Source organism: Peromyscus maniculatus, chromosome 5 (assembly GCF_049852395.1).
Source record: "Peromyscus maniculatus bairdii isolate BWxNUB_F1_BW_parent chromosome 5, HU_Pman_BW_mat_3.1, whole genome shotgun sequence".
Taxonomy (NCBI): Eukaryota; Metazoa; Chordata; class Mammalia; order Rodentia; family Cricetidae; genus Peromyscus; species Peromyscus maniculatus.
The window spans coordinates 121,064,574-121,088,616 of NC_134856.1; the positions used below are offsets into that span (position 1 = coordinate 121,064,574).

Consider the following 24,043-nt stretch of genomic DNA (forward strand, 5'->3'; position numbering starts at 1 on the left):
AGAGGTTCAGAAAATTCCATGTAGAAACCATAGAAGCAATCCCTAAGAGTCTCAGAGCCACCAGTGAAAATCAGGACAAAGACAGAACCTGAAAAATAAATATCAGTGCGGATAGCTAACTGAAAAGTCCATTTGGGACAGCCCAAAGTGCTATTCTAGGTCATTATCTGTAGCTCCTAATCACAGAATCTTGACTTTAACATAAAATATTACATGCCACATAGAAAATTTAAGTTGTATTTCATTGTACAGAGCTCCCGTGCTCTGTACTCTGGTCATGTGAAATTATTTTGGGCATATACCTCAAAGTCTTCAGAATCACTGGCTTGTTCTAAATTCTGCCTTCAGTCACTCTGTATGTTATTTAATGCCCCACTGGCATCATATTGCATCCTGTGTTTACTATGTACATTGGAATGCCTTAGCATTGTTTAAGATCTGAAGATAGCCAGAACACAATCTCACTTTCTAGCTGCATTTCCTATTAAATCAAATCCATATTAAGTGATAGAATCCTGTTAAAGGTTGCTTCTCCATTGCCATGATAGAACATTGACCAAAAGAGAAGAGTTGATTTCTTCTTCTAGATTAGAGCTCACCATGAAGGGAAGCCAGGGCAGGAACTGAAAGCGGGAGATTGAAGAGGAAACCACGGAGAAATGCTGCTTACTGACTTGCTTCTCATGGCCTGCTCAGCTACCTTTAGGATACAGACCGTGCCCATCTACCCAGAGGTGGCACCACCCACAGTGGCATGGGTCCTCTTACATCAATGAACAATCAAGAAAATGTTCCACAGACATGCCCACAAGCCAAGCTGATAAACACAGTTTTTCAAGGCAATTCCTCAACTGGGTTCCCTCTTCTCATGTGTGCAAAGTTGAAAACCAAGATTATATGTCATAAATGCGTATACACACTAAACAGTGTCAAAACGACTGTTGCTGATATTATTCTCTAAAATGCCTGTGCTTGTACACACACACACACACACACACACACACACACACACACACACACACGTCTATTATTTCATCTTTCATTATGAAAAAATTTCTTACCCACAGCTTTTCAAGAAGATGTGTTGGTAGAGGTACCCATAAGCCCTGAACATAACTTAGGGGTATGCAAGGCCTTCAAACTTATGTTTAAAACAAAATTTTAAAAGAAATACATTTGATGAGATCAGAAAAGGACATTTAAAGATGCTTTGAAAATCAGCTACTGATACTAATGGTACATATGACCCCAAATTCGAGCAACAGTTACATCTGGTCTCTGGCTCCATAGAAACTTTCCATGATACACCAGTGCTGTCCATTTGGTGCCTGTAACCACATTAGACATCTAGGCAATTCAGAATGTAAACCAGTGCACATGTGACAGTTCTAACTGTTGAGAAGTGACCCCCACCGCTGAGTAACCATGATGCCATGAATTCTTTTTACCAAATAGAGCTACCTCCTCCTACTCCATGCATGAGGCAGGACTGTACCTTACAGTCACTCTCTTGTTAGTTATGGACAAGGGTCCTGGGGTGAATCAAATCATATTCATCACTTTCAAGCAGAGAATTTCCTGTTGCCTCTAAATCTATCAGGGTTGTCTTTTCTTCTCCACTGCCCTGGAAGACAAGGAACATTCCAGAAGGTTGTTCTTCAGACCATCTATAGCTTAGGAAGAGAATGATGAGGAAAGTCTCCTTCTGTCCTGGAGCATGTGTGAGGCAAGAAGGAGAAGGGGCTCCTGTTGTGACACACATGAACTGCTGGCTTCTTTGTAAACACAGGATAACCGAGCTTGTGACGCCTGGCTTTCTGATAGTCAGCTTTTTTACTAATGTGCCAAGATAAAAGTAATAATATTCCTGAGTAAGGAACTATTAGTTCTTGGTCAACAAGAAAGTAAAGCTGAGAATAGATGACCATGCAGATATTCATACAATCTGTACATCCACTGGCAAACTGAACACTGGGAAATCCATGGGTAGTTCAGGGGACATCTACCATGACTGCGACCCTTCCAAATGTACTAAAAATGGTTCAGGATACTTGAATACATCCTGCTCTGTGTAATTATTTCTCTCATTTAAAGGGGGAGCTCTACAGGTTGAAAGCATGGCTTTGGCATCAGATAAACCCGAGAACAAATTCCACTTTACCTCTGAATAAACAACCTACCTCGTATTTTCAGATCTTGATGTCACTATCTATAAAGAGCCAGGGAAGAAGCAATGGTGACAGATAAACAGAGGAGAAATAAACTAAATAGTGTCTTCCAGAGCTAAATTCTGCTGAGAATACTACAGGGAGTCAAGGAAGTAAATCAGTGCTTAATTTGCCTTAGAGATAACGAAATGTTCCTTCGGAAGCAGACAGCTCAGAAAGGTGCTTGGGAATTGATACGGAGCCCAGGGTGATCTAGATTATCAGATGGAGTTTTATAGTGCTATTCTTTTTTGTCCTGTTTTCCCAGTTGTGAATTTAAAATATAGATGAATTAGCTCTAATCCCCTGTCTATCTGCTAGACGATATAAGAAAGTAATTGTTCTTAGAAATTTATTCTGGCCTAGGTAAAAAGGACAGAGGGCCACAGAAATTACAGCCACACAGCTTCTGAATAGGAAAGAGATTCTCACTCCCTGCACCCTTGAACATGAGTGTATAAGGTGTATGTTTTTTAATATTATTTTTAAGTCCTTAATTCTAAATATCATTATATCAACAATTAATAGTTATTCACTAAACTAAAGGCATTTTTCAAAAGCACTTTATCCTCATTAGCTTAATCACCATAATTATCCCATGAAATATATTCTATTATGAACCCAATTTTACAAACACCTGGACAGAGGCATAAAGAAGCTGGGTCCCCAGACATCTAAAATAGTTGTGAGGTAGAGCTGCAAGCTGAGTTTAGGCCTCAGAGAGCTATTAAAGCTACACTTCCCACAAAGAGGAAGAACCAATGCAAAAAGCTAACCTTCGGTTCATGCCCGGGGCCTCAAGGTCATTTTGCTCTATCCCACGGACAGCTCTTCATGAATTGTATAAAGTAAGAAACGTGGTCTCTTCTTCTATGTGTCTGTCTTCAAGTCACTCACTTTGGGTTCAGGCATCTACAACATGCCTAGAATTTACCAAGTAAAAACATACTTATTCTAATAAAATCCAGGATTCTTAAAGAACAAATTTTTCTGAAAATCCGAATTTACCTTTTAAAGTAGAAGTTCATACTTCTGAATAAAAATCTTTCCTGAATCAAGGACACAATCTTGTGATCTCAAACATCAAGCCCCTGCATCCAATTATGCAATTTCTTCACAACCAATTTAACCATTCAAAAGTCACTAACAATCTAAAGTCTGAAGGCTTCAGAGCAGTAGTTACCACCAAATTTGTTTGCATCAGAATCATTCAAGGTCTTAGGGTTTCTATTGCTGTAAAGAGACACCATGATCACAGTAACTCTTATAAAGAAACACATTCAATTGGGATGGCTGGATTACAGTTCAGAGGTTCAGTCCATTATCATCATGGTGAGAAATGGCAGCACACAGGCAGACATGGTGCTGGAGAAGGAGCTGAGAATCCTACATCTTGCAGGCAACAGGAAGTAGTCTGCCACACTGAGTGAAGCTTGAGCAAAAGAGGCCTCAAGCCCACCCCCACAGTGACACACTTCCTCCAGCAAGGCTATACCTACTTTAATAAGGCCACACTCCTAACAGTGCCACTCCCTTTGGGATTATAGGGGCCAATTGCATTCAAACTACCACAGATGTTTATTTCAAATGCTGGTTACTATTCCATTTATTTTTAGATTTCAATGAACATGAGGAGTACTAATGAATCAGGTGGCCACACTTTGAATCAGCTTGTCCTTCAGCTCACACTTTGAGACTCACTACCGCACGCAAGATGTAAATGCAGTCAAGGAAGATCTGTGTATCATTGATGAAGTCTCATCAACTCCCCTGATTAGGACAACTCCAGTCTAAATTAAGACTGAGTTCTATTGGAATAATTTCTGGCTCTACCATATGAGCTTCCCACCATTTTCCATGAAACATGACTTGAGATGAAGAGGAAATTTATGGAATAGCATCTCATTACGTTGCAACAGAATTGGCTGACCTCAGCCTCAGTCTGCCATAACTCATCTCTTTACATGCTACCCAAATGTGCAACTAAGAATATTTCACTCTATAGACATGAAAGAATTTTAGTTGAATATTTTAATTTGGAAAATTCCATTCCGGGATTAACAGTTCTTCCTCTGTCTCTTCATCCTTTTTCTTTCTTCTTATTTTTTTTAAATTGGAAAATAAAAGGTTGTGTTTTCTTTTCCTTTTCTCCTTGTTAGGCAAAAGACAGATCTTTCCCTTCATTGTCCCTGAGAGTTGAAGACATTGGGGGAAAATTGGGCACAGCCCATTACTTTTACAAACCCCAGTGAGTGAGCCTCAATGCACAAAAAGATGGCGTTTCTGAACATCTGCAGGATGATTAGATCAAAGACCAACAAATTAGCTGCAAATGGCTTTGAAAGGAGCATGCAAATACATCATTTGGAAAGGAGAAAACTTTGGGCAATAATTGCTAATCAACATTTTCCCTTTGGGCAGCCCATACAGCACCAAAGACATGTAGCCATGAAGTCGGCGTCTGTGCAGCACTCCGTATTTTTCACAGCTCTTGCGTGCACACTACGGCACCTGGTGCCTCCCATCTGATTGACATCAGCCCATTTCACAGGTGAATAAAAAGAACAAGGCTTAAGGGGAGAAACTCACTTGTTTTCCCATCTACTAAATTATTGATTTAACTCCTATGACAATTATATCTAACATTGTTATTCCTTTTGGATATTCACTTACATACATTCATTAAATGTCAATTACTGTAACTGAAGCACAATTTTGGCCTTTGCATCACAAACTCCCAACTTTCACTAGCTATAAACTGGTAGAAAGGCAATAGGCAATCAACTAATATGATTTTATCAATAGTAATAAATTATTGGCCTACATCAATTGATACTCAAATCATGAATCATAATGCACTAAAATATGACAGTGTATTCTGTCAAGAAACTTTTGCTTAGGGCAGAAACACTTAGCACTGAGACCTACTGCTATGTCAGAGTTTAAGGAAGACACTTACTAAGCAAGAAGGAACCCTGGGTTCAGTGGCCTTTGGGAAGAATGTGTTTGATATATTCAGAAAAGGAAATAGAGGCTGGAATGAATATATAAGCAGGAAACTAATGTGGTAAAATCAAAAAGTGGGATAAAGGACAAAACCAGTTCTGTAGGCCTGAGTAAGTGATCTAAATTTTAAGTGCAATGAAGATCCTAAGGCAGTTTTTGTTTTGTTTTGTTTTATTTTTGATCATACTATTGCTGTGATGAAACACCATGACCAAAGCAACTTGAGGAGGAAAGGGCTTATTTGACTCACATTTCTATATCACAGTTTATCATGAAAGGAAGTCAGGACAGGAACTCAAGGAAGCTGCTGATGCAGAGGCCATGGATGGGTGTTGTTGCTGGCTTGCTCCCTATAGCTTGCTTGGCCTGCTTTCTTATAGAACTTAGGACCACCAGCTCAGGGATGGCACCACCCACAATGAGTTGAGCCCTCCTCCATCAATTGCTAATTAAGGAAATGTCCTAGAGACCTGCCTACTGCCCAGTCTTATAGAGGCATTCTCCTGAGGTTCCCTCCTCGCAGATGACTTTGGCTTATGTCAAGTTGACATAAAACTATCCAGCACAGATGTGACTGGTTTGATTTGTTTTATTCATTGACCTTTATTAGTCTTTGCATTTAGTGATGTTTGGGGGGTTTAAGTGTGAATCCTATTCCTGCCCCCTCCCTAGCTTGGAGAGTTTCATCAGTTCAAAGTCATTGGCTCAGTGTAGTACATGTGTGAGTCAGATGGATGGGGAAAGATAGCCAAGCCTGTCCTTTGCAATTAACAGACTATGTGGCCTTGGAGAAATTCTTTGCCCTACTCAGTCCTTTGTGACTTCATATCATGTTCATATGAAAATTAATACCTTAAAAGGAACTGTAAAGCATTCTGTATAGATGTTGAAATATTAAAACATATTCCCTCTGAACGTGAGTGAGTTCAAATATAGAAGCAAGTTCCTCCTCTTCAGAGAATTCAAAATGATTTGATTGTTGAATTGCGTGAGTAGTGAACAAGAACTGCTATTTTGTAACTAGGGCATTCTGAACTCTGAACACAGTGCACACGTGAGCAGACACAAAGGACAAAGATAAAAATGCAGAATTCCCAGTAAAATAAAAATGTGTAAATCTATATAAAACATAATTTTAAAAAAAAAAGCATAATTCAGGTTGTTCTGAAAATGTAGCATGCTGGTGGGGCAGGTGCTTAGCTGTCTCAAGTCCTCGGGTTCAACACCCTAGCTTTAAAAAGAAAGAGAGAAAGGGAAGAAGAGAGGGAGGGAGGGAGGGAGGGAGGGAGGGAGGGAGGGAGGGAGGGAGGGAGGGAGGGAGGAAGGAAGGAAGGAAGGAAGGAAGGAAGGAAGGAAGGAAGGAAGGAAGGAAGGAAGGAAGGAAGGAGAGAAAGAGAGAGGGAGAGAGAAAGAAAGAGAGAGAGAGAGAGAGAGAGAGAGAGAGAGAGAGAGAGAGAAGAAGGAAGGAAATCAAGCAAAAGGCAGCTGACCAGTCTGTTTGAAGACGTTGATGGGACTCTGAAGTTCTCAAGTCTATTGGCAAATTTTGGAATCCACACTGAGACAGCTCCATTTCAGCAATATAGTAGTGAACAAAGCAGGCCTATGAGGATAATTCTCGATTTTTGACTTGATCGATTTCTGGGTGTGTCTGTGAGGGTGTTTCTAGAAATTATTGACATGTGAGTCTGTAGGAAGCAGAGGAAGGGAGACGTCGTGGGTGAAATGTGTGCTGCCTATGTTCATTAGAAGACTATCCTTTCTGTGGTCATATGAGCCAGTCGGGTAAATCCCCTCTTATAGGTACACATGCATTCTCTTGGTTCTGTTCCTCTTGAGAACCATCCTAGAAATGCAAAGTCTGCACCCACAGGAAGCTTATGCCCAAAGCTTCCTGAGGTTAAGCAACCACTTGCTGGCATGGTAGTAGAGCAGCCTTGTTAACAAACAGCAACATGTGAACAGAGCTCATCTCTTCAGAGACAGACAGGAAGAAGTTGAAATGAGAGATATTTGATTTTAGAAATAGAATCTAGTCTGTGAAAAAAAATCAATAAAAAATTACAGGAATGGGAGAGTGGGTCGCCAATATAGAAAGAAAAAAAAAACCCGTGTTTCAATTCTTGCTGCTTCTTTTGGGGCCGGCTGTGAGCCTGGTACTTCAACTGTGGAGTCATCTGCATCTAGTTTTGAGGCACATTTTAGTCATTTGGGAAAGTCTTGCCTCAGTTTATCTTATTTTTAAAATAGGTTCAACAAGAACTAGGTTTTCAAGTTCTGCTTTCTAGTGTCACTTAGTTGCATATTGACGTGACTGGAAAAGGAATTGTTACTCTCTTGTCGTACTAGAGAATTAGTAAGTCATATAGATCTGAAATGTCCCCAAGGTCTCCCATGTAAATGAATTAGTCTCCAGCTTGGCTCTTCTGGGAGATGGGGTTCTTAAGGATAGGAGCTGGGGGAGGACGTTGGGTCACTGAGAACGTGTGCCTGAGAGGCATGTGGGACTACAGTCTCTTCCTCTGTCTTTCACCCACTGTGAATCGAGGGGTTGGGTGGTTTAACTCCAGCACGTGCTCCTGCCCTGTGTGCTGTCTCACTATAGGCCCCAAAGAATGAGGAACAGGAGATTGTAACTGAGTGTTGGCTCTGAAGCTGTGACTCAAGTCAAACCTTCCCTTTTTGTAAGTTGATAATCTCAGATATTTGCTAGAATAAGGGGAGATGGATGAATCTGCATTGCAAATAACTTTATGTACTGATGGATTTAAAACCTTTCATGTCATCTGGAAGCAAGAAATGGAGACACAAAAGCATCAAAAGACTGTGAGCTGAGCATTCTTATAGGAGAGAAAAGACTAACTAGACTTCTTGCAGGAATTTTTTCAAAGGCCAGAAAACTGTACACTACAGAGGAAAATCAGGAACACTCCTTACGGAGGATTGGCAGTAAGTGGTAAGAACTCACCACCCCCTACCTGAAACTGTGTTAAGCTGGTTGCACAAAACATTTGTGGCTTATGATATTGTGTGAATTGCATGCTAGAGTCTGTCTCACTTTCCAGAAGAGAGAGCTAGCTCAAGGAGTTTAAAGAATTTTCATGACAGCGAATGCTAGCAAAACCAGGATTCCCTTAAGTCTTGCCTGGAAGATGCAGTGTGGCTGAAATCCTTTGGACCTGAGGTCTATTTTAATGGGATTTAGGGAAATAGGACCGGGCTTCCCTTAACCTAATTAGAGACAATTATGTGTTGTCACCCTAGAATGTGAATTTAGGGAGCGTGTCCGGGAAGGTCATTGATGATAGTGAACACTGAGGACTCACTGGTGTGGTCACCAAAGTTTCCACAAGTCCTGGGTTCCCTCATTCGGCTAAAGTGGTCCTTTTCAGAGCTGAGAAAAGGGCCTTTCACCAACTGATATACTGGAAAACTTTCTAAAGTTGTACAATATAATATATGCCAGGGCCCCAGCCTGTTAATGGTAATAACTAATAATCAATAAAAGCAATCATACTCAGGGTCTGGATTCCCTAGGACCACTCCTTCCTGTGAGTTATTAAAATCATTTCAACTCTTACATATTAAATGTCACACAGAAAATAACCTCTTGCAGAGTGTTGGGTTCATCATATTTTACGAATTAATACTTCAGGTCATTTTAATCAGTTTCTGATATATATGCCATTTTCAGAAAGCACTTGAGGGAAGAACACTGTGGCCATGACTGATAATGACAGGAATATGAACTATATTCTTTATATACATATTGAAATTTGAGCACTACTGGGGTACTTTCCCATCTTAAGTATTTGGGAAGCTTTAAATAAAAAATAAATTTGCCTATTTCATTGAAATTGAGCATCCCTTTTTCAGGCATAAAACTTCAAACTTATTAATTTTGTGGCTATATTTTAAAAACGAGAGCAAGTACCAGTGAGACAATGACATGATGAGTGTCTTAAAATTTCCAGAAAGGGCACTAAATTTTTCACAGTATTTGTGTTTCATTCTCAGTGTAATAAAAATACGCCACTCTTTTAATAATGAATAATAGATTCTCGGTTTGATTTACATGCATGGATTAGATGTCATGTGTGAAAAGTTGCTGTTTTATTCAGATTGGATTTCCCTCCAGTGAAACAAAAATGGTGCCCATCTACCACATAAAAACTATACCCTGTCACACTGATAAATAAATATTAACTGGCTGATACCATTTTTAAAATTCTATCTGTCCCCAAAATAGTCTGCTAGCATAGTTAGTTCAGAGAAATATTTCTCAATAGCATCTAAAGTGCCTATGCACACCCTACCATAGGCCAAAACCTCCTCCAAAATCATGGCCACCATAATGGAACACTCTTATCACAAAATAAGCTTGTTGTAGTCATGAAAGATTCACATGACAATTTATAAATGGCTGAAATCTTTTCTTGCTCTTTTTCTACCAGGGAAAACAACAACAACAAAACAATTTATTGTCTCTAATTTTCTGTTTTGTTTTGTTTCTTTTAACAACAAATGCTTATTCTTTCCATGGGTCTATGGGTCTATGGGTCACTCTGGCTGTGAATTCATGATTTCAGGCCTTTTGTAGATTTGCAGTCAAGATGTCTGCTAGGGGTACAGTCCTTTCTGAAGGCTGACTAAAAGGAATCTGTCCAAGCTGATTTGGGTGGTCTGGTTGACTTTAGTTCTTGAAGCAGGCCGCTGGACTCAGGACCTTGGTTTCTTGGGGTTCGTGCTAGTAACCACTGTATGGTCTCGCCTGCCACTGGGTCTCTCTTGTCTCAGGGGTGAAGCCCTGGCTGGGCCACTCTTCCAGATCCATCACACACATAAAGGATGAAGCGGAAACCTCACAGCTGCAGTCCCTCGCTCGTGCTCACTGTGAGCCTTACAATTATTCCAAATAATTCCCTCTGGCCTGCTCACCTCTGCAGGAATTGCCACCCCCATGCCAAGCACATGGCCTTGACTTTCCTGAAGATTCACATGACTGTGGACACCAGGGCGCAGAATGTGGCTTTGCAGAATGTATGAGTATGAGCACATGCTAGAGAGCCTCCTGCTGTGGGCACCAGGGCGCAGAATGTGGCTTTGCAGAATGTAGGAGAATGAGCACATGCTAGAGAGTCTCCTGCCTCACGCCTCCCAATACGGACTATTCTGCCATCCTGCAGGAGTTGGGCAGGATGCTAGATGTTTGAGTTGTCTGTGCACTGCATGTCATTTACTACTGCCCAAGGGGACACTTTGCCATATTCTCACACAATACACTGCCCTTTTATCTGGACAAGGAGTGCAGCCCTCCCGAAGACTCAACCTACCTGGATGGTCCCTGATGCTGCTGTAGTACTTGCTGGTCCATTTCCCTGATTCTTTATAAACCCCTGTGTTAGGTACTGTTTGAACTGACATACCAAAGTCCATGGCCAGGGAGCTTAACCAACAGTTGTGTTTATTCCTCAGTCTGGAACTCAGACTTCCCATGTTGGAGTGTTATCCATGCTAGCTTCTCCTGAGGACCTACTCCTTGGCTTCTAGGTGGCCAGCTTCCCTCCAGAGTTTTGAATGGCTTTCCCTTTGAGTGTGTCCAAATCTCTCTCCCTTCCCTCCCTCCCCACTCACTCAGCTCCTCTGTCCTCTTATTTCTCTTCTCTCCTCTCTCACCTATCTTGTTGATCTAACCCATTTTGTCTTTACCCCTCTAAAGATCCTGTCTCCAAATAGTTATGCCCTGAAGTTCTATTAGGAACCAATATTTTAACATGTAAGTTTTGGGAATAGGATACACAATTCAGTCCATAAAAATCCCCTAATAATCTACTTCTATCACCCACATTTATTTTCCTACATGCACATAGCATAACTGAAAGCTAAGCCATTTCACTGGAGATGCAAATGCCTTCTAGAAGATTCAAAACTAAATAGAGAAATAAGCTAATTTTTAAAATCCTGTTAAAGCATACAAGGTTATGTTAATGGAAGCTACTGAGGCCATGACTGCTTTAAGGGGAGGGTTGTGACTATTTCTCCAGCACACAATACAGCACTTAGTACAGAGAGGATTAGTAGGCCCTTCCTTTCTTGCTAATGACAAACTACTTGAAACCTGGCTTTCAAGAATGGTGTTTATTTAGTATAACTAATTTCTCTGTTATGTGTATGTATAATTCAGTGGAATGAGCCATCTGCTCTACATGGCATAAACTGGACCACATGCAGCTGCTCTTGAGCTCATGGCTAGGCTGAAATGGGGCTTTCAAGATAAACCACACCCTGCTTGAGACAAGTAGAAGGTTGGTTTAGACTGGGACCTTCCCTCTCCTGTAGTCTTAGCCTCCGTTTCAGGTCTCTCAAGCAGTGGACTTTGTATTTTTACAAGATGACTTGAAGAGCCAAGAGAGACTCCTTTTTAAAAAATTTATTCTTCTTTCACACACTACATCCCAACCACAGCTCTCCTTCCCTCCACTCCTCCTAGTTCTCCACACACACTGTTGACCTCTCCCCCAGATCTACTGTTTCCCTTCAGAAAAGAGTAGGCCTCCCAGGGATATCATCAAACAATGCATAGCAAGATGCAGTAGGACTAGGCACAAACCCTCATATCAAGGCTTGATGAGGTAATCCAGTAGGAGGAAAAGGGTCCCAAGAGCAGGGAAAAGAGTCAGAGACACCCCTACTTCCACTATTAGAAGTCCCAAGGAACCCCAAGCTAAATAACCATTGCACATATAGAGAGGATGTAGCACAGACCCATGAAGGCTCCATGATGGCTGCTTCAGTCTCTATGAGGCTCTCTAAGTCCTGCTTAGTTGATTCTGTGGCCTATGTTCTACTGGTGTCCTTGACCCTCTGGCTTCTACAATCCTTCTTTCCCATCTTCTGCTGGGTTCCCCAAGCTCTGCCTAATGTTTGGGTATGGGTCTCTGCATTTGCTCCCATCAGCTGCTGGAAAAAGTCTCTAATCTAAGAGGGACTTCTAACACAACAGGAAAAAGAAGTTGGAAGTCCATTAAGACCTAAACTTGAACCCCAAACTCTACAGTATTACTTCCCTCACACCCCTTTAGTTAATAGACAATGAGTCCTCTTAGATTAAAGAAGAGAAAGTACAATTCCCACCCTTCAGTGGAAAAATAGCAAAGTCTTTACAATTTTCTGGTAAGTAAACTAATGAATAAAATATAAAATAAAGTAAGTAACACAAATAAAATTAATCTATTTGGTTGTGTACAATGTAATAACCATGAACTAGCTCAGAACCTCCCATTTGAATTAGGGCCAGACACCGAGGATTTCCAATAACTCAAGAAAACTCATATAATTAAAGAATGCTAGCTGCCAAGTTTCCACATTTCTTATTTTTAAATTATCTTTTATTATTTTTAATTAGATGTAAGTATGTGCACACAAGAATGCAGGTACCCACAGAGGCTCCGGCCGGGAGCTAGAGTTACAGGCCGTTGTGGGCCACCTGATATAGTTGCTGGAAATTGAACTCTGGCCGTCTGAAGGTGAAGTACATGCTCTTGACAACTGAGCCATCTCTGTAGCCCCCTGCATATTTCTCTGACTCTCTTGTTGTATGCATTATTCTAAGCATAGGGGTGTGCTCATTTACACAATAGTTCTACTTCTCATTTGCACATTGGAGTAGACTAAAATGCATATACAACACACAATTAAGCCTCAGCCCCCACACAAGAGAATTTACAAGTGGCCCTCTGTAAGGTACTGGGCTTTGGATGATGAAACGAAGACTTAAAGAGAGAATTGGTGGGTTTGTAAGAAGAAGGCCAACGGCTCCCACCCAGCCTTTTCTTCTTGGACAGGTACTGAGGAAAGACCATCTGAGCCAGAAGAAGGGCAGTCACCAAAGAAATAGATCTGCTAGAATAGTAATCTCTCACTAGCTAGCCTCTTTTAGTGAGGGAAATGAATGCTTATTGTTCAAGCCATTCGTTGTATGGTATTTATCACAATATCCTGAACTGAATAAGACACATAGTAAGTGCATAATTTAATCTGCCTAGGTTTAATGGCCATGACCAAGAAAAGGAAGGGCAGTGTGTATACAGCTAATGAGGTTCCAGAGCAGAAATTCGGGCTTGAAGAAAACTATTGTTTTCATGATTTGACTGATTTTCTTAATACTTAGGCTTTTTCCCTGCGTGACATGGCAAACAAAAGCGATCTTCACTTGGAAATAGCAAACATGGTTTAGAGGAGGTTTCATTTGGTCTTTCTAGACATGAAGGCTGCAGTTAACAGGTGAGGGACCCGTTGTGTATCTATGCATATCAAAAATTCCCAAAGGACACCTAGAAGGCTTCCATCTCCTTTTTAAAGCTGCTCTCGGGATGAACACTGGGCTGCAGTGGAAGGCCACAGGTTCTCCACACCCTGCTTCTTATCAGAAACAAGTAAGAGTTTAGACTTGGGCTTTCTCCTGTAGCCACAGCCTCACTCTCTAGTCTCACCAGCAAGATGACCTGAATATCCAAGAGAAAGACATCCAACATGATAGAAAAGGAAGTCGTTGGTTCCTTAAGGCCTAATCTTGAACCCCATAATTTCCTTTCCACTTGAGAATGAGCTGCATTGAGCTTGCTTGTGCTTCAAGGAAGAAAGTGTGTGAGCTCATTTCTCCTTTTAAATATTTTTTTCAAAATACTATTTTTCTAAAAAGGAGACATCAAATTATCTTGAAGCAATAAAACCAAAAGGTACTATTATTTTCTCATGTACTATCCATTTATAGATATTAAAATATCTCTCTGAATTGATTTGTTTCTTCTCCATCTCTTACAGTCTGATTTTAAAAATTCCTTATATCATGATGCATCGTTTGATATTATCTTAACATTTCCCTCACTTTCTGTTCTTTAAGAAACAATCTATATTTTTGATAACCTGAATTTCCTATAAGTTTGTCTAATCCCTCTAAATAGTTTCACATTATGTCTTGCTCTCATTTTAGAAGCAGATTCTTATTATCTGCTAAGTGTAAGGGCTCCATGCCCTGAAGAACAAGATATTGTATATTGAATGTCTTCAAACTCTGGAAGTCTTATTGGGGGCTAATTAATGCATACAAACAGTAGCAAAATGAATGAGTTTAGAATCTGAAGAGTAAGTAGGAGTAAATACCTCTGACCAATACCAGGTGGCAAACTAGAGCTTGGAGAATACAAGAAAGAAATTTCATACAGCGATAGTTCAAGAATAGTTGAGTACATGGTGGTGGGTGGCTCTATCAGATGTGGGGAAATACCGGAGAAAGGAAGCTGAAGCTATATGACTGGGGTCTTTTAACATACAGCAAGACTGATTTATCCTAAGGGAAACTAGGAATCCACAAATGGTTTTAGCCAAGAAGTGAGAAGATGTTTTAAAAAGATTATTTTGCTTCAGGATGTCTCTAGGTGCTATTCAATAATTAGATATTGGATAATTATATGTTAGGTAATTAGAATATCTTATTGGAATTAAAGAACCATAGTTGAGCACCCATAGTTACAGGGTAAAGGTTCCATCCCTAACGTTGCCCTCAGAATCTATGTGACATTGAGTAGTTTGACAAACTTCTCCAAAATTTAGATTCTCATGTGTGAAATACAAATGTTACTGCTGACCCCAGACATCTCCTTCACCTTAACACACCATGATATTGGTAGGAGTAATAAACTTTTTCCTGTGCTCTACAAACACTTCACTGCTTTCACGAAAGATTCAAGAAACAAAGATCTAAATATCACTTATAACCACTCATGCATTCCTTCAAATGGCATAATCCTGGATGTGGGAAGGGAGGAAACAAACTCGGCAGTGACTCAGGAGTTCAGAGAAGGTATGTGTGTGGCTTGTGCTGCTTATTGGAGCTGAAGCCTGGTTGAAAGAAATGCATTCTTTGTAGCATTTACTCCAGATCACTGCTCTGGTGGTAACACGGCTTCAGGAGACAGGGTTTCCGGTGATGACTCTTACGGTGGAGATCACAGAGACAAGGAGAGATAATGACAGCACCAGGTCCTATCACGGAGGAAGTTTAGAGCCAGAATATGGGTTTTAGAGCACACAACCTTCCACCTCCTGCCTCTTGTACTTATTCTTGTTCTTTGCATTTAAGTATAGGCTGAGGAACACCTTACAAGAGCCTTTGCAAATGATTTATTTAGGAACCCAAGTGCATTTCTACAGCAGGCCCCCATCTGTTCACAAGCAGGTAAAGAGGAAGAAAAACCTCCTGATAAATGACCACCAAATGCCTGCTCTCTGGCTTGCCATCTGGAAGCCTGTGTCCTCAGTCTGTTCTCGGAGACCCTGGTCTTACAGACTCATGTAGTGGCAGCTAGCCTTTACTTCTTTGAGAGAGCCTCGAGATTGCCATAAGTTAATGATTTTTAAACCAAATTTTTTTTTTTTGCCTTTAGACAACCTCACACACTGACACATGATCCACAAAACAGATGTGCTTATCAAATGTAAAATGGGGTTAAGTGCCATCAAAATCAAGTGACTTTTTTTTTCTCCTTTCTTTGGCTGACACAGACCCTCCATCCTAGACATGCTTTCATTTTCTCTGGGTTGTGGGGTAATGTGAAAAATGAAATATGTTACCCTAAATTGAAGGAAACCATGGTCTTAATGGAATCATTAGAGAAATTGTTCCAGAATGCTGCATCCTTCCAGAAATAATAACCCTGTAATGTCAGCAAATTCCGAGTCAGCACGGGTTACCTGCTGCACACAGAGGGGCTTGGTCATGTTCATTAGCTCTGCCCGAGGCTCAGCCAAACTTCAGCACATGACCTTTAAGAATTTTTAAAAATTCATTAATCAATGTTCTTTGCCTGAGTTTTGCTATTTTTGCTTCTTTAACCTATTATTTGTATCCTTTTTTATAAGTTGACTGATCCCCATGCCCAATGAAACTAAGAATTGCAAGCATAACAGTTCTAGCTAATAATTAACAGAAGTTTCTTCCAGTTTGGCTAACATTGCCAAAGGTCAATAATGATATTTTAAATGTCACCCAAAAAGAATTATCATGCAAGCTAATGGGACAAGAAAATAATGGTTACAATTCTTAATTCATATTTAACTTTACATTTTAAAAAGTATTTTTGACATCCTTTCTCTTTGACTTTCCTATAAAGCCCTAAAAATGCTGTATTTATTTAGCCACATTAATGTCTTAAAACCCAAGCAGAGAAAACAACGGAAGGCATCCTTCTCCAAACTTTTGAAGGATCTCTACAGTTTCCCTGTCTCCTCGGTGCTCTCTGGATGGTCTGTAGTGTTCAATCATGGCAGCAATAAGCATGATGCACTCTTGTACATTTACGAATGGCTCAAGGCAGTGGCTCCCTCCATCCTATCTGTCTTAGGGAAAGTATAGAGATGCTGGAGTCCTCACTGGAAACTTCACTTTGACTTTCTTATTGTGTTAGTTAAGATATAATCATGTACTTATCTACATTTTGTGACCCTTTAGTCTTTCTTTTGTGGTTCAAATGCTTTGAATTATCAAATATTTTATTAAAGTCTAGGATAAAAGGCTATCTCTACCACTACTTTTTGAAAGTTGTACATTTCAAATATATTTGAAGAAAAGACTATGAAAATGTCATTTGTTCTTGCATTTTTCCTTGATCTTGAATGCTATTTTATTAATGCTTTTAGCTCATTTCTACTAAGAATATAGTCATTGTAGAGTGAATTGGGTCTTCCAGAAGGAAGTATGCTGACCATTCCAACATTTCTAACATGCAGTACTTCAGAAAATGGCCATGTTTGAAAATGAGATCTTTTTTTATTTAACCAACTTGCAATGATGTCTTTAACATGGCAATGACCCAACACGGCCATGTCCTCCATGTCTGTGAAGAAGAGTAATTTGTATGGAGACAGACAGACAGGCACACAGGGAAGATGTGGAGAGGATCACAGTGGACATCTACAAACCAAAAAGCCCTTAAAAGCCTGCCAGAATCCACGAGAAACACACAAAACCTCCCCTGCTTACATCTTAACTTTTGTTCTAAACTTTGTGAACTTTTTCATGGCAGCCTTGGGAAACAAATCCTATGTCCTTAGTAAGGAATGGTTCCATTCATTTGTGGTACCTACGGCCCCGTGCCTGGGTGACAGGTAAGAAGAACTGTATTGTCTCAATCTCTTCTCCTGCTGTGGTGATAAAATATGGACAAAAGCGACTTAAGGAAGAAACTGTCTATTCAGGCTCCAAGTTCAAGGGTGCAGTTCATGGCAGGGAGAGGGAGGCAGCAGGAGTTCAGAGCAGCTAGTACATCTCCTCCACAACCAGGAAGCAGAGAGCAATCAGTGTGTGTTGCTTCTCAGCTCTGTTTCTCCATCTATACAGTTCAGGATCCCAACCTAGGTGGGAATGATGCCACACGCTGAAGGTGGGTCTTCTCACCTCAATTAAGGGAATCAAAATATTCCCCCACAGGCATGTCCAGAGGCCCACCTCCCAGGTGAGTCCAGATTCTGTCACGTTGATGATATTAACTGTCAAGAGTATCACGTATCTCAGTATTGTAAATGTGCAGCTTAGCTGAACCCTGTCTGCTGCTGTTGCTAGAATGTGTTCATGTGGATTCATCTTACATAGTCCTGCTCAGAGGTTTTTTTTTTTTTTTTTTGTGTGTGTGTGTGTGTGTGTGTGTGTGTGTGTGTGTCTTGCAATGAATCTGGGAAATTAATAGCACCTATTTCTTCAGGTACTGTCTCCTTATTCTTTCCTTCTAGAAACTATCAAAGAGCGATATGTGAATGTATTTTCATGTTTTCCATCTTTTTTTACCTGTAAATGCAGTAGTCTAGGGAGCTGCTTCTCATCTGACTTTCTGATCCTTTGCTCTTAGTTTGAAAGGTCCAATCTTCAATATACCTTTTGAATTTTTCATTTCATTCATTATATTTTTATTATAGAATCATATTGTGTATTATCAGGAGAAACAATTTTGAAAGAGTTTAAGTTAAGAAATAGTTCTTGTTATTTACATGATGATATGAATGATATTGGTATCTGAGATAATTTCTACCTAATGGATTATTTATTTTATTTTATTTTTGGTCTTGTCTGCTCCTTTTAAACACCATTGGAGCATCTAGAATTCATGCAGAAAATTTTTTAAATTTCATATCTAGTAAGTATAAAGCCTCGTCCCCTGGTTGGTTGTTATATGCCAAACCTTTAGTTAGCCAAATTTGACCATCAATCCTTTCCTCTTTCACACTACCACTGTCCAGTCTGCCACTCTTCTCTCTGATTTGCAGGGTTTTTTTTTTTTTCTTGGCTTTTCATGCACAAGGCTATCCCTATTGTTCTTGAGTATTTATACATTCCAAAGCCTTTTGCCCACATTTATGGAGAATCAAGATGTTTATAAAATGAAAATCTGAAAATGAATATGCCTTTTAACACCCTATTATAGCAGAATGGTAGACTAAGATAACCTAAATATTTAACCTACTCCATCATCCTGCCAGGACCAGAAGTCAAAGGGAACATACGTCATGGTGCATATTTCTTCCCAAAGATCTACATCTATAGACTGCTAATGGATACTGTCAACAAAGATGGCAATCTCTGTATCTGAAATGTTTCTAGGACAAATGTCAGAAGACAAGCAGGTTCTCAATGTTTTTACCAAGGAGTTACACAAAAATCTTCAAGCAAGCACTCAGCACCAACAGGCCTGAGCTTAGAATCCATATGAACTTGACCTACTATGCTGAAATAAAGTATTTAGTATTATTCATGTGATATAAGGGACCTGAGACACATACTTTTCCCTTAACTCATCTTATTTGATGACCTCTGCCTCACAATACAGCAAGAGCCATGTTAATATGGAGAATCATTTGGGACAACAACAAAACACTGCATAAGGAATTTGTACCATGGAGGCCTGGAGCAGTACACCATTGGCTTAGACACACATCTGTTGCCTCCCTTAGAAGCCCTCTCCTACACCCATAAGCAGGATCAGTTGCACTTCACCTTCAAGTCTTGACCTCCTGGCTCAGCCTGATGCCAAAAGGTATACCACCTGTGATGCTGTAACATTGTGTTCTCACTAGAGGTCCATTAGTAAGACAACCTTATAGGTATGTGATGTAGACACTTCCTCCTCAGACTCAGTGTGTCTCCTGTATTTAGGCCTTATTCTTTAATTTAAATAATGCCTTCTGTGTGGTCTTTGACTTTTTTCACAGATAGATGGTCATCTCTCTCTCCAGTTAGCACAAGTATGGTGCCTTGTGCTGTGCCTTCAGCTGCCTTAGGGAAGCTAATCCCTTCTACTCATGAAGAAAAGAAATAGGCCTCTTTGACTTGTATCTTAAATGGAATAAAATAGATGTCTCAAATGTCTCAATATTAATTACAAACCCAAGGCACAGTTTTATGTTTCTGAATGTGTTGTTGTTATTATTAGAAAACTATGTGGCTGCTGCCGAGAGTATAGCTCATTTGGGAGCGTGCTTAGGTGGCATGAAGGAAGCTCTGCATTCAAACCCTAGTATTACATAAGCCAGGCATTGAGGAAGATGCCTGGAATCCCAGTCCTCAGGGTGGAGACAGGAGGATCAAGGTCATCATCCTCTCCTGTATAATGAGTTGAGGCCAGCATGACATACATGAGACACTCTTTCAAAAATAAATACATAAATAAATAAAATGACATTACAGTATGTTGCTTGAAAACCCCCTGTTTAACTGTCAGTCTCCTACAAATTACAGCGGTGAGAGCAGGAGGCAGAGCTGCACGCTTAACGAGAAACCATGACTGCGCTGCTAGCTTGAGTCTGACAGAGCAAATGGGACTTCGAGCAGCAGCCTTTCAACTTTGGGAAGCAGAGAGGCTCTGGTGACTTCCCTCTCCTGCCAAATTCTGGTTGTTTTGGGTGTTTTTCTTGTGTTTATTCTTTGTCGTGAGTGTTATGCTCTTCTTAAATACACTGAATGTGAAGTGGCCTAGTGGATTTTGTTTATTTGTTTTATTTTGCTTTTGGTTTGTTTTTTGTTTGTTTTTTGTTTTTGTTTTTGTTTGGGGAGATTAAGGATCCTAGGGATGGGTATTAAAGGACGAACACAATTCAATGTTATTTGTCAGCCTGCTAGAGCATGTTTTCCCAGGCTATGGCAGAAGGTGATTATGTTTCGTTTGTTTCTGACAAGCAGAAAGTTTGGGCAGCTCTTTTAACCATCCCAAGATGCTTCCTTCTCTGACTGGCAGGAAAGGGTATGCTTTCCTTGTCACAGGACTCCCCACGCTGTCCCTACAGACTCAGTGCAGCTTTGACCCTGCGGATGACCTTTGCAACCCCACTCTTTTAATTTGCAGTGTGTTTCCTTCCAGACCTGCATGATGCAACTCTTCCCACTGGCACTTGGCCCAGAGCCTCTGCTCTGCATGAGTCAGCACTCCAGCACGGTAAAGAAATACCCGAGGCAGTTAACGTATGTGGAGGAAAGAGTGCTTTGGCTTATAATTTGGGAGGTTCTAGTCCAATGTCAGTGATATTCATTGCTCTCAGCCTCTAACAAGGGTGAAAATGTGGGGCATGGCTAGAATGACTCATTCCATGATCCAGGAAGCAAGAATAGAGGATGAGACTGGCATCCACAGTCCCCTTCAAAGGTAGACACCCAGTGAACTAAGGGCTCATCCACTGGGTCCCGCCTCTGATGGGTCCATCAGCTCAAAGTCTTAATAGTTTCACTCTGTGAATAGAGCCTTTCAAATTCCAAAGGGCACTGCTCTATGCATGGCACCATTACAATCACTCAAGCTCATGTGGGCTAGCCTGCACAAAGCCAAGAAGAATAGACGAGGCTCCTGCACGCAGAGTTCACATTTTTACCACAGACTTGAGAGAGAGTGGACATCTAAACAAATGACAGGAATAAAAACAAATGACAGCACGCCTCAGTGTAAAACATTTAAGATGGCTTGAAAGTTAAAGAAATAATACAGTATTGCTGTTTAGACCCCTTCAAATTATTAACTCAATTCTTAGCTGCACTCACCTTTTTGAAAAATTTCTCTAATAGAGAGACTGAAGAGTCAACCTTGGGACCTGAACTATGGCTGATGCCTGCTTGTACCTGTCCTCAAATTCTGCTACTGGCAATTGGTGGCTTCACCAGGAGAAAGTCATCTCCATAACCAGCTCAGAATAAAACCCCATACATATACCCCGTGCTTCTTAACAAGGTCATTGGAACCATTTAACGAAGAAAAACTGTTAAACTACATTGTTCTTAACCAAAGGTTAATTTGAAAGTTATCTAAAAATATATGGATTTATCATATTAATCAAAAGAAAAGTCCAGTGGGTAAAATTTTATGAGCTCTATCAAAGAGATAGTGTGATTACAACAGTAACAAAGGGATATTGTAGGATTCCTGCTCTGCACTGGCAAGGCATCTCTCCGCACACACCTTGTGTAGGACAGCATCATTGTACCCATCTTCTAAATGGTCCATAGTAGGGGCTTGGTGGTGCCCTCCATTAAATCTTGTCAGTCAAGGTCCCCTTTCCATTAAACATTTCTCTCAAATGAATTCTTATGTCCCTGTTTCAAAGCACCTTCTGCTGTCCTGGCTGTTACCTCAGTCTCTACTCTAATATGTCTGAAGCTGAGCATACCTATTGAGTGTCCATCTTCCAATAATGAGCTGTGCTTGTTTGCTGGTTTTGTTTGTTGTTTTTATTTTAACCCAATCTACTTCTAAATCACAGAGTGGTCATTTGGTACTTGACACATTTTGTCTAATGGTATGGTTTTGATTGATGCTGGGTTTTTTTTCCATCTTCACAATTTGCTATGGAGGTGTTTCATAGTTACTGAAAAAAAAGTAAGGGGTAGTTATCCCAAAATTCTTACATAGCTACAATGTTAATGTAGTGAAAAGTTAAAAGTGAAACTATTTTCAGGTAGAAGATATTTCTCCTTGAACCTCATCCGGAAGTACCAATGTCGGTTCTGATAATATTTATAATAATTTAATAGAATAAAAGGCAGAACTGCTGTGAACAGTCACTGCCATGCTCCTAGTATAGAAGCATGATCTGGGCTTCTAGGATGAATCCACTCTCCTTTCTCTCTTCCCACTTTACCTACCCAGGAAGACAGCATCTGTCCAGTGCAGATGCTGGGGGGGGGGGGGAGCTGAGGCTGCCTTCAGTGTTTCTATTGTACTCACTTCTTGCTGTCCTCCTTTTATCCAGGATCACTTCTAGACTCACCCACCATGTCTCTTCCAGCACTCTCCCCTCCAGAGTGCATTTGAACAGCAGTATGACCTATCACTTACTATCTGTACAGTTCCTCCAACTCTTGGCTGCCTACGTTATACATGCATGTGCCACACACCATGTGTGTGCCAGAGTTATCTGCTTAGAAACCCTGAAAACAGGAAGATCAATAATCCCTACAACATTCTTAACAAATAAAGGACACAAGACTAAATATATCTTTACCTGTGACAGGAGTTGAAATGGATGGATGGATGGATGGATGGATGGATAGGTGATAGATAGATAGATAGATAGATTGACTGATAGAAGGTGCTTATTAGATACTTGTTAAGCAAGTAAATGTGATCATGGAAGAGTGTGTGAATAAGATCCTTTGGGTTGATTAGAGTAGGTTGATTCTCTATAACTACATGGACAGAGAGGGAAGGTAGACAGACAGTGACAGCAGACTCTAATTAAACACAAAGTAATATGTGTTCACAAAAGGTCAGCTTACCATGGAAAGGCTTTCATGGAAATACAGCCCCACATCATAAAAGTTGCCACCATGATGAACTGGACGTGTTCTCGTCTTCAGCTGCTCAGTCTGACACCATTGTGAGACAGGGCTCCCCAGCTGATTGAGCAGAGACACTCTGAGAAGGTAGGAGCCTTGGGGAACCTTGTCCTTGAGGCCCCTGATACATCTGATCTGTATTTGTAGGCAAGGCACCCGAGACTGCTTACCCTACATAAAAGGCACAATTCTTGAGTTACACAGGAACTGGGTACAACCAAGCAATTAGCAACAATGGGCTTTTCAGAGGGCAAATCAGGGAGACAATTATTTTTACTCAACCTGTAATTGTCAGGTATTAACAATGATAACAAACAAGGCCCCACAATGTATAATTAAGAGGTCAAAAAGCAAACTCCCCGATGATGGGAAGGAAAGTTTAGCTAGTGTTTAAGCATGGTATGTTAATAAGCTGTGACATCAGAAACCATTCATCTATTATAGTAAGATGGAATTAGCAGGAATCCAACACTTGTGAAAACCACACAGCATGCCCGCTAAGATATTAGGGAATGGGAAACCCTAGCAGCAAGCTTCACTCACGGCCTGAGAAAGGCAACAATCTTAAGCAATACTAATCACAGATAATAATGCCACATTGATAAGTGAATTGCAAAGCATGTCAGACTCACACCTCACCTGATCCATCATACTCTCAATATGTCAGTTTGGCCCACAGGCTTCCAATGAAAGGCCCTCCCACAACAAGAAAGGGGGAAAATTCAAGGCTGAGTCTTAGCCCATGAAGTGTAACCGAGACAGTGCTGAACCTTTTAGGGGAACATTTGAATTTCATTGCTAGTTCATGGTTTACTGAAGCAGGCCATTTCCATGTTCCATAATTGCCAAAAAGTTTATACAAATTCATGATTTTAACGAACTATTATTTCAGATTAGGTAAACACTAAAGCAGGATTGTTGAGAATTAAGATAACATTAAGTTTAATTTCTAGACTCACAAGTT

At 40.4% G+C, this 24,043-nt stretch overlaps 1 protein-coding gene across 1 annotated transcript in view; it reads right to left on the reverse strand.

Annotated features, from left to right (window-relative positions):
- The window catches only part of LOC102916148 (uncharacterized), a gene marked incomplete at its 5' end in the record, with an annotated part of 285,360 nt that overhangs the window by 188,674 nt on the left and 72,643 nt on the right, over positions 1–24,043 (reverse strand). Inside the window, one exon of the mRNA XM_006972859.3 lies at positions 23,020–23,250. Coding sequence (XP_006972921.2) covers positions 23,020–23,250 — 231 coding nt within the window. The remainder of the gene's footprint in view (positions 1–23,019; positions 23,251–24,043) is intronic.